The 16,166-nt window shown below is 43.4% G+C and overlaps 1 protein-coding gene across 1 annotated transcript in view; it reads right to left on the reverse strand.

Annotated features, from left to right (window-relative positions):
• SLC9A2 (solute carrier family 9 member A2) overlaps nt 1-9,993 on the reverse strand; it is a 34,633-nt gene extending 24,640 nt beyond the window's left edge. The window contains exons 1-2 of the mRNA XM_077814348.1: nt 9,729-9,993; nt 1,124-1,587 (exon numbers count right to left, since the gene is read on the reverse strand). Of these exons, the coding sequence (XP_077670474.1) occupies nt 1,124-1,587; nt 9,729-9,993 (729 nt within the window). The remainder of the gene's footprint in view (nt 1-1,123; nt 1,588-9,728) is intronic.
• Between the last annotated feature and the right edge of the window lie 6,173 nt (nt 9,994-16,166).

Here is a 16,166-nt window from a genome sequence, read left to right on the forward strand (position 1 = left end):
AGGACATAACATCAGGTAGATTGGGAAGCGTAAGTGGAAAAACAATATCCCAACTATGGAGGATCATGGGAAGGAAAAGAAAAATGGCCAATACTGAAGGATCAGATAGAGTGGATGGGGGAGATGAGGTCAGTGACCTAGACTGGAGAAAATCCTTTCAAAGTTTAAAAATCGGGAAGACAACTCTTTGTTGAATTAGGAGATGAATAGGTTTCAGAGTAGCAGCTGTGTTAGTCTGTATCCGCAAAAAGAAATGGAGGACTTGTGCACCTTAGAGACTAACAAATTTATTTGAGCATAAGCTTTTGTGAGCTACAGCTCACTTCATGGGATGCATGCATGAGATGATTAAGAAGCCAGTAATGGAGAAAAGAGAGAGAGATGGTTCCAATTCATGGAGCTGTCTGGTCCTTGTGACATGTGGAAAACTGGAGTTACAATGATCATAAAACAGGACATTACAGGAATGATAACAGGAGATTATTTATGCATGAGTAAGGATTTCAGGAAAGATAAGGACAGGTAAGAATAAATGCCAGTAATATTTGAAATACAGTGACAGCGGATTTACACATGGGGAAGTGGATGGCTCAGGGAAAGGGTAATGGACTCTGCAGACTTTCATCTCTAGGTCAACACAAGAAATTCAGCTCAGCTGGTTAATCATTAGACATCTGATGGCTACTTGGTGTCCTATAGGAAATAATTTGGTGATCTCAGTGCAGCTCTAACTGGGCAGGCGCCCAAATCAAATTAGCACTAATTGGAAACTGTGCTTGTAGTCTCCATGTGATTTGCACTCTTTCTGGGTGTATCCATGAAAATTCATGCTGAGCACCTCTTCTCTCCTCCCCTCCCACACAGACATTTCTGCATCAGGGGAAAACCTCTAAATTTTTATTAAAAATTCAATGATAAATACCTAAAAACTTCATACATTAAAATCTATGAAAAATTTATATGCCTCCATTAAACATTAACATGTAGGTCTAGTGTAAAGAAAGAATTTGATAAACTGGCTTTGGCTCTCGGTAGATAATGGCAACTAGATAGAAAGACATATGGCATGATGGTGCCATGTGGTCAAGTAGCAGCAACAGTAATTGTTTATATAGTAACTTACCACAGTTACGGCATCATTCAACAGAGACTCTCCAAACACTAGGATGTAAAGCTGTTCATTGACATGAATATTTTCAAAAACAGCCAGCACTGCCACAGGATCCACAGCTGAAATTAAGCTTCCAAAGAGCAGACTCTGCAGCAAAGTGATATCAGTCAAGCCAAATATTTCAATCTGGCAAATTCCAAAGAGGGAAAGCCCAATGCCAATAGAATTCCAGAGTGTTCCCACTACCGCATACCAGAATATAGTACCAAAGTTCTCAAAGAAAAGGCGAGTTGGCATGAAATATCCGGCATCGAGTACAATCGGTGGAAGGAGATACAAGAAAAAAATATCACTCTTTATTGCAGGTGGGGACTTTTCCTTGGCTCCAAAAATAATTCCACCCAGCAGTAATCCAACCAGAATAAGGAGGCAGCTCTCAGGCACGACCGAGGGCAACTTGTGATAGAGATGAAAGCCTTCAAGGGGAGTTCAAAACACAAGAAAGTAAAATAGTTACTTCTCCAGAATCTACGAGCATATCGTGTTATTTTCTTCTTTATACTAAAGAAATAATAATCACATGATAACTTTATTTTCACTTCAAAGAAATGTTCAGGGAAGCAGAAAACAAACACACATAATCTTGTTGTGCAGCAAGAGGTGGAGATAGAATACTGGCCCTGTTCGGCAGATATGTAGATTTGATAGCCATCTCCCAACCCACCCATTCACCAGGCAAATCCAGACCATGCAGTAAATACACATGTAAATGAGCAGAAAGAGATCTGACTTGACATTTGTGCATAAGTTTACCAGTTGTGGTAACTGTGCACTCTAATTAGGCAAGAAGCCACTTAACATTTTGCATTCGCAATTCTTAAAATCTGGGCCTTAGTGCCTCATTATTTCACAATTCTATTGAATACCCAGTGTGCTGTCTGCTGTACAAATACATAGAAAAATTCTTGGAAGAGACTTTCAGTGGTGACATAAAGGTTTCATAACCTATAGGCCCGGGCCAGATTAAGGCAGGGGCTTTAGGGGCTGCAGACCAGGGCCCCAACTCAAGTGGGCCCTGCAAAAATAAATCACAGGCAGTGATCTCCAGGCCGCTAAAAGGGGCTGTCAGGCAGGCTGTCTGCATGCCGCGGCCCCACACCACTCCTGGAAGTGGCTGGCTGCTGGCATATCTCTGCTGCCCCTGGCAGTGGGGAGACGGCTCCACAGCTGAGCTGTGGGGACAGTACTTGTGGGCGCAGGCAGTGCACAGCGACCCCCTACCCCCCTCCCCACAGGGGCTGCAGAGACGTGCCAGCAGCCAGCCGCTTTCGGGAGTGGTGTGGGGCTATGGCAGGCAGGCAGGCAGCCTGAGCCCTGCTGCACCACCAGCCACCGTCCAGGAGCTGCCTGTGGTAAGCGCCTCCCCACTGGAGCCTGCACCATGCATCCCATCCTGCACCCCAACCCCTTGCCCCAGGTCAGAATCCCCTCCTGCACCCAAACTCCCTCCTGGACCCCGCACCCTGTCCTGCACCCCAATCCCTGCCCCAGCCCCCTCCTGCACCAAACTTCCTCCCAGGAAAAAGACTTGTATACAGGGACACCACAAAATCTAACAGTCCCGGGCCCACAGGAGAGTTAATCCGGCCCTGTCTGAGGCATCCAGACAGTTCAGTTTTGCTTTTAGGATTTGACATGAATGTACCTCCTACATACCAAGGATACATTTCAGGTTCGGCAGATGCCAGTCTTTTCCATACCACCCTTAGCTATATTTAATGCCTGTAAGTATTTATGAATGGAAAATAGGGCTTGTTGAAAATCAAGAGCAAACAAGCCCACCCATAAGGTCTACAATTCTTGGCTAACTGGAAAGCATTGTAATGGTTTTAAATTGGTTTTACCATTCATAAATATAGTAAACTTTGAATGTGGTAGTAAACATCATCTGACTCCCCACACTTAGAACATATGGTAATATAAACCGATTTAGGTCCCAACTGAAACCCACTGAAGTCAATGGCAGGGCTCCTATTCTCTTCAATGGGCTCTAGATCAGGGTTTCATGAGCCTCTGACACCTCATGTTACATTTTGTGAATTCATTCCATAGACGCCGACTTCCTCAGTTCCCAGGGGGGTGCTCGACCCCTACTGTGCCCCAGGCCCTGCCCCCACTCCACCTCTCCCACCAAGTCCCCACCCCCGTCCTGCCTCTTCCCACCCCTACTCCACCCCAGGCCCCACTCCCACTCCACCCCTTCCTCCACTCCCGCCCTGCCTCTTCCTGCCCCCACTCTGCCCCAGCCCCACTTCTTCTTGCCCCCGCTCCTCCCCCTCTCCCCAGTGCCTCCTGCACCCCGCTGAACAGCTGATCGCAGCAGGTGGGAGGTGCTGGGGGAGGGGGAGGAGCTGATCCATGGGGCTGCTGGTGGGTGCTGAGAACCCACTATTTTTTTTCTATGGATGCTCCAGCCGCAGAGCACCCACGGAGTCAGTGCTTATGACTCGTATTTAGAAAATAGGTTTTTTTCCCATTTGCAAGTGTGTTTCTTCTGTTTCATTTTTCCTCCAAAATATCAAGAATGTCAAGTCTGATCAGACTTGGCTTCGCTGAAGGATCTGTTGGGAACTCTTTAGTAGCCCCTCTCATTTTTAAAGCAAGAGATGGAGAAGTTGAACCTTTAACAAATACATCCAGAAAGTGTTCTTCAGTCCCTGAAGTTTAATGGCTGTTAACGTACACACCATTTTTTAAACAGCCTGACTCTCAATCCCTTCCCATCTCAGAGCTATCTACACACACAAATTGTACCAATTTCACTATATTAGTATAGTTAAACCAGTACAATCCCCCTACTGTGGGTATAGTTACACTGGGATAAAGGGCCCTATCTTTCTATAGCTATTCCCATACAGGAAGGGGAATAAGCTAAACCAGTATAAGGGCTTGTCTACACTTGTCTAACGACTTCAGTGAAGACGCTACCTATGCTAACAGGGTGGGTTCTCCCATCAGCATAGGGAATCCACCTCCCCAAGAGGTGGCAGCTAGGTCAACAGGAGAATTCTCCCATCAACCTAGCACTGTCTACACCACATGTTAGGTTGGTTTAACTGCATCACTTGGGGTATGGAATTTTCATACCCCTGAGCAACACAGTTATACCGACCTAATTTCCTAGTGTACACCAGGCCTTAGATGCCTTTATAGAGACATAACTGCATCTCTACTCCAGATGGTACTGATTTAACTATTTCAGTAAAACTCACACCCACAAACAATATAGTTAATTTGATACAAAACCTTTGTGCACACCAGGCATCAGTTGCCCAGCTTTTGATCTTATAACACCATATTTCACTAGTTTTCTGCTCACCATAGAGTCTTCTAGGGTAGACAAAGGGCATGGGTTGATGAACAGCGAGTGTGTGGCAAGATGGGGTGTAAATCTAAGTCATGCTAGCATGCTACAAACTACCCATCTGTGTGGATCTTGGTACCGTGCACTAAAAGTTCCCTAGTGCGCTCTGATCTACTCCCATTTCAAACAATATTAACTGTGCGTATAGACAAGCCCCATGTCTGAATTTCTTGTGTAAAAAGCAAACAGAAAAAAACTGCAAACAAAAACCTCACAGGCCTTTTTTATTATACACCATAAAGATATTTTTAAACTAAAAGGGCACAAGCATAGTTATTTTTTCTGTTACAGGGCGCCGATATAGCAAGTTTGCCCTCCAAAATATATCTAGCGCACGTAAATTCAGATTTTTTTTTTATTTCAAGGATAAGAATCTGAGTGAATGTGGAAGAGCTGCCAAACTCACTCAGTACCACCTGCACTAGGACACCTCCAGTTTGCTGCCTGGTCACCACCGGTAAGGGCTTTAAGGGACATGAGAACGAGCCATTGGGGACCGTAGGTGGTGTTTTGCACCTTCCAATCAGTTCCATGTTGAATTGTCATGCTTTGCACTGGTTTCTGCCATGACAGAAGACCAAACTTTCCAATAAAGAGAGTGAAATCCCACCGGACCCCTGGAGTCAAGTTTCACAGGTTTCTGGGGCTTGCTCCTCCCAGAAGGATTCCAATTTTTCCTGCTAGTTATAGCTCTGCGTGCTTGTTGTGGTCAACTGAATCAAAATTTTTCTTTCTGACACCTGGATTCTGCATAGGTAATATAAAACCATAACTATGCCTTTTATTGCATCAGGGTGGAGAGCTGGCAACTCCTAGCTTTCATGAATTACCTTTTATTGTGCATCTGTATTTTCACAGGATGGCACGGTAAGTGGAACTATATAGTATGGGTATGCAAAGACATTGGGCAAGGTTTACTGAAACTAGCAGAAGACAATGGAAACTGCACCTCAGTATGTCAGCTCTGAAAAGAAAGACTTTAATTAATGAAAATTCCAAGTCGTAGTCATACTGCTATTACTGCCACTTAAAATATTGAAAGCTGGTTATATGAGATTTGGGGTAACATTTACAAAAGTGCCCACGTGATTTAGGAGCCTAAAGGCCATTTCCAAAAGTGATAGGCTAGATCCAAAAAGGGACTGAGGTGCCTAACTGCCACTTCAGATGCCCAAATACAAAATTTAGATCTTCAAAACCCCTGCTCAGCTACTTAGCCTTGGAGGTGCCTGAATTTCTGCTGGTGCAAATGTGCAAAGCCACCCAAGTCCTGACACCGCAAATCTGCTCAGCAGCTAAATTCTGGCAGATTCTCAAACTAAGCATTCCCCTGTCTATCCTGCAGGGGGGTCCAATCTGGTAGGCATTCTCAGAGCACACCTACACCACACAAAAGACATCCAGAAGGAGGCTCTATTAGTGGTTAGAACACTCAAGCAGGATGTGGGAGTTCAAATCCCCCCCTGTCTAATTTGAAGCAGAGATTTGAAGCCAGATCTCCCCCAGAAATGCCTTAATCACTGGCCTATAGAGCTATTTGGGATGGTACTCTATCAATTTCTCCTCCAGAAGCTGTTTCACTGGGTATAAATAATTAAGTATCCTTTGGGCCAGAGAGAGTAAGAATGACTGCATAGGCCCACTTTGTATAAAATATTTAAATATTCATTGGAGCAGGGACCTGGAACCTGCTCTCCCAGGTGAGTGCACTGACCACTAGGCTACAGAGTCATTCTCACACTTTCTCTGGCCCCCTTTTGGAAATTTTACCCCCTAGGCCAAACCCCGTAGTTATTATTAATACAAAGTAAAGCTGGTGGGACATGAAAAAGCTAATTTCAGAAAAAACTGAAACACTGAAGTTGTTTTCATTGCCAAGAGTTCAAAGTGTACCCATTTTTTCTGTTTAGTTTTGTTTTTTTAATTTGTCATGAATTTTCTTCTGGAATTTTTCAAAATGCTTATCAGAAAAAGTATCAAATGCCTTATTGAAATAGACTCTCTAAAATTAAAACTTTTGAAAATCATTTCAATAACTTTTTTTATTTTAAAAAATCTGATTTTTTTAAATGCATGGAATTGCTCATAAAAACAAACATTTTGGTAACGTAAATAGTTTAAAAATCATTTTGAAAAAAGCCATTGTTTTCATTCTGTGTTGAAACAAAACAAAACCTTTTGTGAAACTGCATTGTGTCAAAATGCCCATTTTTCACCCAGAAAGCTCAGGTTTTAGATTCTGGGTTCTCTTACTCTCTCTGATTTGCAGTAACCACAAGCCACCCCCGCCCTCTGAAACCTTCCAGATGAAAACACTGATGAGATCGACAAGTTCTCTACGTAACATTTTGGCTTCAACAAAACTGCATATTTTGACAACACTACATTTAGTCAAAAATATTCTGACCAGCTCTAGTAATAACACCACATTTAAATATACTTGGCCTTCAGGTTCATGAAGTTCTGTTCATGTGCAATGAGAGGTTATAAAATCTGATCATATCCTATGAGCTTGAGTAACTTTTGAAAGGGTCTTACTGTTTAGTGCATTTTTTAATAAAGCAATGTTCTGTATTACTGATAAAGCTTTCGATTATTGTATCTGAAAGAGTTTTTAAAATCTAATTTACTTCTCATAGTTTATGCTGTTTGTTTACTTTTTGCATTGCATTCATCTTAGAAAATAAAATTAGACTAGTCTTTTTCACCTTCTGGACTCTTAAGCATTAGCAAAGTACTGCAATATTTGGATAGCAAACAGTCCACCAGAATATTTATGTTTTTAAATGACATAATTGGAATTATAAAAATAATCACAAAAATATTTCCATTGGTCTTAGCTTCTGCAAGGCTTTTTATTACAAAACCTAAATTTTGGCCTAAATCAACTTTACAGTACTCTTTTAAATGAGGAGAGACAGATACAAAATGAATGGCATGTGTTTATATCAGGTGATTAGTTGTAATACATTGGTGCTCTATATATCAAAATTAAATATATAGGCCCTGAACCTGCAAACCTTTATGTACATGCTTGAGATTAACCACATAAGTAGTCCCATTGGAAGGGTGTAAATTGTAGTAGCTCTGTTGAAGTCAAGGAGACTATTCTTAAAGTTAAGCACATGCCTTAAGAGTGTTTGCAGGAGCAGAGCTATATGGCTACTAAGCACAATGTGGCTCTGTATATCTAGATTTCACAAGTAGAAGACTAAAGTTTGACAAGTAAATGATAGCTAATTTGGCTCAATAAGTAGTTATCCACATGAATGTATTCATAGTTTTCAGTGAAATGTGTGATACAAAAAAAGGCATTTGAAGTCAAACAAACATGGTAATGTTATGTTTTCCCATTTATTCCTCAAAGGAGGTTCTTCGAAGCTAAGATTCTCAAGGACTGCTTAGAAAGAGACCTAGTTAAAAGAATGTCATCATTTATACATGGTCTTACTGATTTTTACACAGTTCCTAAAATCCTTTGTTTTCCAGATCACTCTGTTACTAGTTTAAATTCATATTTTATTGTAACAAGAAATAAAACAGTTAATTTAAAAACAAAAATATATTTCCCAAATAAAGAGAAGACAACACCGTGAAACTATGCAATACAAACTTTTCCCACATCAGAGAATGAATGACCTTTCTAACCACTCAGTGCTCCTCATCTTTCAGAGACTATTCCCTGGACACAGCTGAGTGGTAAAAAAAAAAATTCTAAGGGAGGCTTAATCCACACTGATTAACATTTTTGTGTGCTTTCCATCAGTCCCTTGCCATCGATTTTCTTTCGCTGAAATTCTTTATTAAAGATAAATTATATAATTGCCTACCATTACCTAGTGTAATATTTTGTGGAAAGGAATACAGTGTTCATAGACTTCTTGTAAATATGTATCTAGAGTCTCTAGGGAATGTGTTTCATGTATACACAGAAGGATGAATGAAACTATTCGTTTTTTTAGTGCTACATTTTTAATATTTTGCAACCAAATGTTTTAAGCTTTACGTTTTGTTGAGCCCTATTATGAGGGACATTTTCTAAGGGTAGTTTAATCTAATGTTCTCCTTCATACTGGTTCTCTCGAAGAAGCAAAAAAACGGTCAGCCAAATCATGCCAAAGGCTTCAAATTACATCACTAAGCAATAGAAGAAAATCTAATGGTCACTTGTCAGTAACTCTAAAAGTCAGCTACCACTCTGTACCTGACCTATCAGTCCTCATTTTCAAAGGAAATCTTCACAACACCTTCAAAAGACTAGCCTGGGAGCTTAATTCATAACTTTGCGAGACACTACAAATCAAGGACTGAACAGAGATGCTGGATTTACAGTTAATTGCAACAATGTATAACTCACTAACAACCCCCCACAAGCTGCCTTCCCTGTCTCTTTTCCATTCTCCCCATGAAGGGGTGTAAAAGGGACACTTCACTTGGAAAAGTTCCTTAAATATGCTAAACAATCTGTTGTTTCACCTTGTATTTACCTGTGACACTGAGCCCTTTCCCAGACCCGAAGAAGAGCTACAAAACTTGTCTCTTTCACCAATAGAAGCTGGTTCAATAAAATGTATTATCTCATCCACCTTATCTTTCATCTGAGCAGTTTTCACTGAACTTGTCACACTGAAAGGTAATTCACAGTGACTTGCACTTGTTTTAGTAAATCAGTGTTGTTCACTGTTCGTCTTAAAAAACCAGCAGGGTCAAAGTGAAAGCCACGGTTAAGCTAAAATCTAGAATCTAGCTGGGTGTTTGCCAGATGAACAATCAAGGAATACATATATAAATGAAGCCATATCGTGGGGACTTTCTCTGCTTTTCAGGGGTTTCTGAACAGTACTGGGACTCCGAGTGAGCAGTAGCCTTATGTGTTTGCATTCTCACTAGCCCTCAGTGTATAAACAGACAGGGAGAGCCACATTATCTACCCATATATTTGCCTGTTTTTAACAGTGAAATAGACAGGCAAAGCGTGCATTGCAAGGCTCGCCCTTTGCCACACTGGTAAAGCTTCCTGCAGGCAGCTTTCCCCCGCCGGTGAAGTGCACTGGGCACTGCCCCCACCCGCCCGCCGACCGGGCTCCCACCCAAGTTCCCTTTGGCTCACACAGGACTCGGGGCAGTCGCCCAGCCTCAGCCTCCCCATCGGTGCCAGCCCCAAGGCTCGCGGGCCGGGCCGGGGTCACTCACCGATCTTGGCCAGGGACGCCAGCAGGATCCAGAGGGTGATCTCGAAGGGGATCTGCACGTGCGGATAGTCCAGGGTGAAGATGTGGACCCGGGTCTCCTCGAAGGGGGTCCCGCTCGGCGGCTGCGGAGTCCCTGAGCTGCCGGGGTCGGGGCTGGCGATGCCCATCGCCGCTTCGGAGAAGGCAGAGACCGCGGCGGGCTCCAGGAGCCAGGCGAGGAGGAGGACGAGGGGCCCGGCAGGGAGCCGGGGGCAGCGGCAGCCCATGGGGGCGGCTGGTCAGGGTCCCGCCCTGCCACTCAGAGCATGAGCCCCCCTCTGCCGGGCCGGGCACCCGCGGCCGCTGCTGCCTCGCTCCCCGGGCTCTGGAGGAGCCGGCTGGATGCGCCCCGCCCCGGGGCGACGCAGAGGCGCCCGCTCCCTCTGCCCCTTTGCTGCTCGCCCCGCGCAACGCCCCTGCTCGCCCCTTCCTGCCCCGGCCGCCTGCTTCTGCCCGAGGGCCAGCCCTGCGCTCGCCCCGGCAACGCCCCTCGGCGGCCGCCCCGGGCACCGGGGCGCTGGCTGCCACCGCGCACCTGCCGCCGGCTCCCAGGGGCCAGCCCGCTCCCGGCGCGGCAGCGAGCGAGGTGCGGCTGGGCCCAGGAAATAGTCAGCCCCGGCTCTCCGGATCTGGCTGGGCAGGAAGGACCCCGCCCAAAAGCTGGGGTTGGGGACAAGTGGGGAAAGGGGGAGCCGCTAGGCAGCCCGATCTGTGCGCGCCGCATGGCAGAGCCCCACCCCGGCCGCTGCACTTACGGCAGCCTTCTGCCACCTGCCCCAGGATCCTGCCACTGATTCCTCCTCCTGGGACCACCTCACCTGCACTCTGCCCACTAGGCCTCCTCCCACTTCTCCCAGCGCTCCCAGCTTCTCCCAACCATCTGCCAGTGCTGACTCTGAGAAATCAACCAGCCAGGGAAATGCGGAACTCCCCCACCCGCGCCCCAATATCTATATATACACTGACCCAAGGCCCGGGACAGAAGATACTCAGTTATGCCGCTCCCCCCTTGGTGATGTCTCCTGGCCCCCCATAATGCTTGAAAGGAGAGATTTCTAGCCTCCTAGCAGAACACCTGCCATTTGATCCTAGCCCCGGAAGGTCCCAGGCTAACAGATCTTAAGACAGTGATATACATGCCTTATCTGTGAAAAACAAGCTACCCGCGGCTATTTTAGAGGTTTGCCTATGCCTGAGTCCCCTATAGCCTGGCTCCTGGTAACTGGGCCTGATGCTGCAGACATGTATGCATGTGCTGAACTGTAACATAACTTTAACTACTCCTGTGCTTAAAGTAAAGCACATACATATGCGTTTGCAGGGTGGGGACCTAAGACATTGAGCTTTACAGGTGGTTAGCTACAAAAGCAGTCCCAATGTGTTCTTGTAACTCACTACAATATATTTAAATAGATTTTAAAATATGAATCGCTTATACAGAGCACATGACAGGGGAAATCTGGTCCTCACTGAAGGCCATTAACTTCAAAGATATTTGCCATTGACTTCAAAGTGGCTAGGATTTACCCCAATATTATGGAATACATTTTTTACTGAGACTTATTGGGATAATCAGCATAACTTTCTCCTGGCTTCCCCACTAATGAGTAATGTAGTATTCCAAAACTCAGACCAATAGAAACTTCACCGGGCATTCTCTTGCTCTTAATAGTAGTTCAATGCAAATACTAACAAAGACAGCAGTAACAGCTCTTTTCTTCCAACAGTGATGGGGAAAATTACTTTTGCCATGTTTAAATACTTTGTTTTTTATAGGATCTGGGGGAGATGGAGTGAAGCCATAATGAGGCAACTGGCACTGTGGATATGGGGAAAGCAGTTTATGTGATATATCTTGACTTTAGCAAAGCTTTTGATATGGTCTCCCAGAGTATTCTTGCCAGCAAGTTTAAAAAGTATGGATTGGATGAATGGACTATAAGGTGGATAGAAAGCTGGCTAGATTGTCGGGCTCAACGGGTAGTGATCAATGGCTCCATGTCTAGTTGGCAGCGGGTATCAAGCAGAGTGCCCCAGGGGTCAGTCCTGGGGCAAGTTTTGTTCAACATCTTCATTAGTGATCTGGATGATGGGATTAATTGCACCCTCAGCAAGTTCGCATATGACACTAAGGTGGAGGGAGAGGTAGATACGCTGGAGGGTAGGGATAGGGTCCAGAGTGACCTAGACAAATTGGAGGATTGGGCCAAAAGAAATCTGATGAGGTTCAGCAAGGAATAGTGCAGAGTCCTGCACTTAGGACAGAAGAATCCCATGCACCAATATAGGCTGAGGACCAACTGGCTAAGCGGCAGTTCTTCAGAAAAGGACCTAGGGATTACAGTGGATGAGAAGCTGGATATGAGTCAGCAGCGTGCCCTTGTTGCCAAGAAGGCCAACAGCATATTGGGCTGTATTAGTAGGAGCATTGTCAGCAGATCGAGGGAAGTGATTATTCTCCTCTAGTCAGCACTGGTGAGGCCACACCTGGAGTACTGCATCCAGTTTTGGTCCCCCGACTACAGAAGGGATATGGACAAATTGGAGAGAGGCCAGCGAAGGGCAACAAAAATTATTAGGAGGCTGGGGCACATGACTTACGAGGAAAGGCTGAGAGAACTGGGGTTATATAGTCTACAGAAGAGAAGAGTGACGACCTGAAGGGGGGCTCCAAAGGGGATGGAGCTTGGCTGCTCTCAGTGGTGGCAGATGATAGAGCAAGGAGCAATGGTCTTAAGTTACAGTGCAGGAGGTCAAGGTTGGATATTAGGAAACACTATTTCACTAGGAGAGTGGTGAAGCACTGGAATGGGTTACCTTGGGAGGTGGTGGAATTTCCATCCTTAGAGGTTTTTAAGGCCCAGCTCTGAGCAGGGGATTGGACTAGATGACCTCCTGAGGTCTCTTCCAACTCTAATATTTTTTTAATAAAAAGCAGAATTGAATCCTTGAAGCTTTCATTGATTTCAACATCTTTCAAAGTTTGGCCATTGTACTTAAGTTTCTAATAGATTTAAGAGCATATCACTAGGTACCCAAATTTGAATTTTTTGGCCATGATGTATCAAAACCAAGGTTTTTTAGAAGAAAGCTATGTATCATCTAGAAAATCAAACAGAAGGAAAAAATAGGTCTGAATTTCTAGCCAGTCTACAAATGTTCCAACTATTGGGTTGGGTTTGGTAACCTTCTGCAATGTTGCTTTTGATTCTTGTATTAAGTTCCCTGAATTAAGAGAGGGACTGCTGAGTACTGTTCATACTAAGGAACTCTCCGTGGACGGAGACACAGATACTGAAAGAAAAGATTGTGCAATGCCAGTAAAGTACCTCTATCCATTGGCCATTTGTAGGAAGAAAGGCCAGCCTACAAATGAAGCTTGCTACACCCAAGCGACATTACCAGGCCAGATGGATCTATGTTTCTGTGGCTTCCGGACATTACACCAGTTGGAGCAGTATTTTAACAAACTTCCCTGAAAAAGCTGTAGTAAGGAGATGGTGTCCACTCCTACCTATCAATGGTAACCCTATTCACATAGCATCAGGGGGCACGGGGGGGGGGGGGGGTTCAATCTTTATTGTATCTTCAGCACACTCCTGTGTGGTAGTACAGTACTATCATTCCCCAATGGGGAAGTGAGGCACAGAAAACCTAAATGACTTTGCCAAGGTCACATGGCAAAGTAGAGTCTGGGACCCTCCAATTCTGAGTACCACACTAGCACCCAAAGCACTGGACCATTCTTTCTCTTAGATACAAGTAGAGCTGGCTAAAAGAAATGGCCACATTTGCGTGTGACCTATTTTGTTGACATTTTCTTTTCTTCAAAGTTTTGAAAAATATCAGCCGCCTGTTGGTGTGCCAGAGTGCAGAGAAGAAAATACGGAGAGGAACGTACGAATGCCTACAAGTGTGTACTACTGGACTAGCTACCAGAGTGTTGTAGAACTCTCTCTATAAAAAGATGATCTTGTGAGTTAAACTATTTCTCAGAACTATTAGGACCCAAAGGTCCCATACTGAGTTAATGTAAATATAACTGAGGAGAAGATAAGAATGGAAATTGGTATAAGGGAGAGAGGAAGACAGTGCATGGAGCGGGAGGTGTTGTCATAAGTCCTGGGACCAGTGATTTACCTGGCTGATAAGAGGGGAAGTGATAAAGAAACATATTGCTACAAGCCAAAGGTGAGAAAAAGGGAAAGGCACTGAAATTGGAGCTGGCGACAAGGGAATTAATGGAAATGGCTATGTTTACGTTTATTGTTGCATTGAAATCTCTATATAAATATTTCCTGCATTTGTTTTTTAGGAACAGCAATTGCATGTTTTGTGTAATAGTGGTGGCATTTAAATAATCCCAGTTAGGCTTTGATGCTCACAGTTTATTGAGATAAATGGGATGGTGCTTTCTCTCTTCCTACAGCCTCTGAACATTAGAGACTTGCTCTGTTGTAATTACCTATCATTCTGGTCGTCCATGTTGCCTCCAGTTCTGTAACTGGATTTGTGTGGGTGGATCTCTGCACCCCTCCAGAGCCCGCTGAGGTCTATGGGGTTCCGGACATAAGGGTCCTTGTGTCCACACGTAAAAGCACTTGTAACCGTGCACAAGCACTGCATTCGTATTTGCTTTTAGAGCAAGGCTGACCGCCGTGGTATCTTGCCTTGGGTAACTGCACCATTGCCATGCTACTGCAAATGGCCCTTCCAGCACAGTGCCACTGCACTCCTGCACACGCTCCTTTGGCCATGCCATGCAATACCTCCTGTGCTTCTGATTATTTTCATGCTTTGAGTAGCTGTCATTTTATACATAAAAATTGTCTGTTTTATAAGGTTCAATACGGAAATCTTCAGGCTTTCCTCGTTTAAAAAAATGCAATACTAAATGGCATTTAATTTTACAAAATATGTAGTCATTCCTACATTTCAGTTTAAAAAAAAAACAAATATTGATTGCTACCTCAGTTATAGAGAATTGTGCAGGATACCCACAATGCATTGATATTGCAGTGGTGAATATGAGGGAGTGCTGGTTCTGGGCATGATTAATAGGTTTGCACTGGCCAGGATGGTTAATGCAAAGATTCTGAACAAGTTACGATAGTTCAGTCATACCTTTGCAACAATACATTTCTTTAGTATAGATAGAGGTTTTGATTTAAAAGGGTGGATTATTATCATGCTGACTTTATCTTTACAATGGAAAAAGATATTCACTTGTTAACATTGTGCTCACTCTTTTTCCACAGTGGAAAAAGATAAACATTTAAAAAGAGAGAATCCTCACAATATTGTAGAATTCAGTCATATTTTCAGAGAGACCCTAAAACCACGTGATCTGCAATTTTATTTGCATGTATAATTTTCTCCTGACCTTAAAGCATTTGTCTGGACAACATCGTTGTGTATGTTTCAATAGTACATTTGCAATGTCCCTCGTGTAAATTGTCCCAGCAGTAGCCTGACAGTAGCCACCCCTTTGTCAGCCAGGTTTGAAAAGGCTAATCTGCAATGAAGTCTCAAAGAAGATGGCATTTCTCTAGGCGCTGTTAAAATCTTAATAGATGCCCATTAACAATGTGATCAAAACTGCAGCTGTAACATGGAGCACCCCATTAAATAGGGAGATAAAATTATTATATTACTGTATAATGCTTCTCTAAACCAAAGTTCACTGTTCTAACGATTATTGCATTGTCTCTGATATTTATATGGCTAGGATTTGTAATTCTGCTTTAAAAAAAGCAACAAGCTGCAGCTAACTGGAAAACAGAAAACAATTTCTTGAACTTTTTAGTGAATATTTGTCCCCTTTTTCATCAACATTTTGACAGCAATTTTTCAACCACCTATAAAACTAATAAAATAATGGAAAGCAATTTTCATCAAATTCTGGTTTCTTTTCCGTTTTTCTATTGAAATTTTGTTCTCATGAAAGTTTTCTGACCAGCTGTATTCAAAGGTGATTTTTAATTGCATACAGCTGATATCCTCCACTCCAAAAGATAGTAAAGCATATATTCCTCATTAAGTAAAAGTATAAGTTTTGTCCCTCTTTCATCCATAACTTAAAAAGAGATTAAAGGATTTTGCTCAAAATATCCAAAAGAAAATTGCAGCTGAACAGAGAGTACACATGGAGCCAAGTAGGTGGATAATTCTGAAAGTTATCAGCATTTGAAAACAGAGTGTTATGTGATTGAAACTGTTTTGCAACAAGAACTACAGCAATTGCTAAAGATGACTGCTATAAAGATAATATATAGCAATAAATTTACAGTTACAGCACCACCTTTGTCTCATATTACTTGTTAAATAATCACAAGACTCTTAAAATCAAAGTTTTGTTTCCGATAATAAAATACTACCAAGATAAAAATATAATAAAAAT

This window comes from Eretmochelys imbricata, chromosome 1, assembly GCF_965152235.1.
Source record: "Eretmochelys imbricata isolate rEreImb1 chromosome 1, rEreImb1.hap1, whole genome shotgun sequence".
In the NCBI taxonomy this organism is placed as follows: domain Eukaryota; kingdom Metazoa; phylum Chordata; order Testudines; family Cheloniidae; genus Eretmochelys; species Eretmochelys imbricata.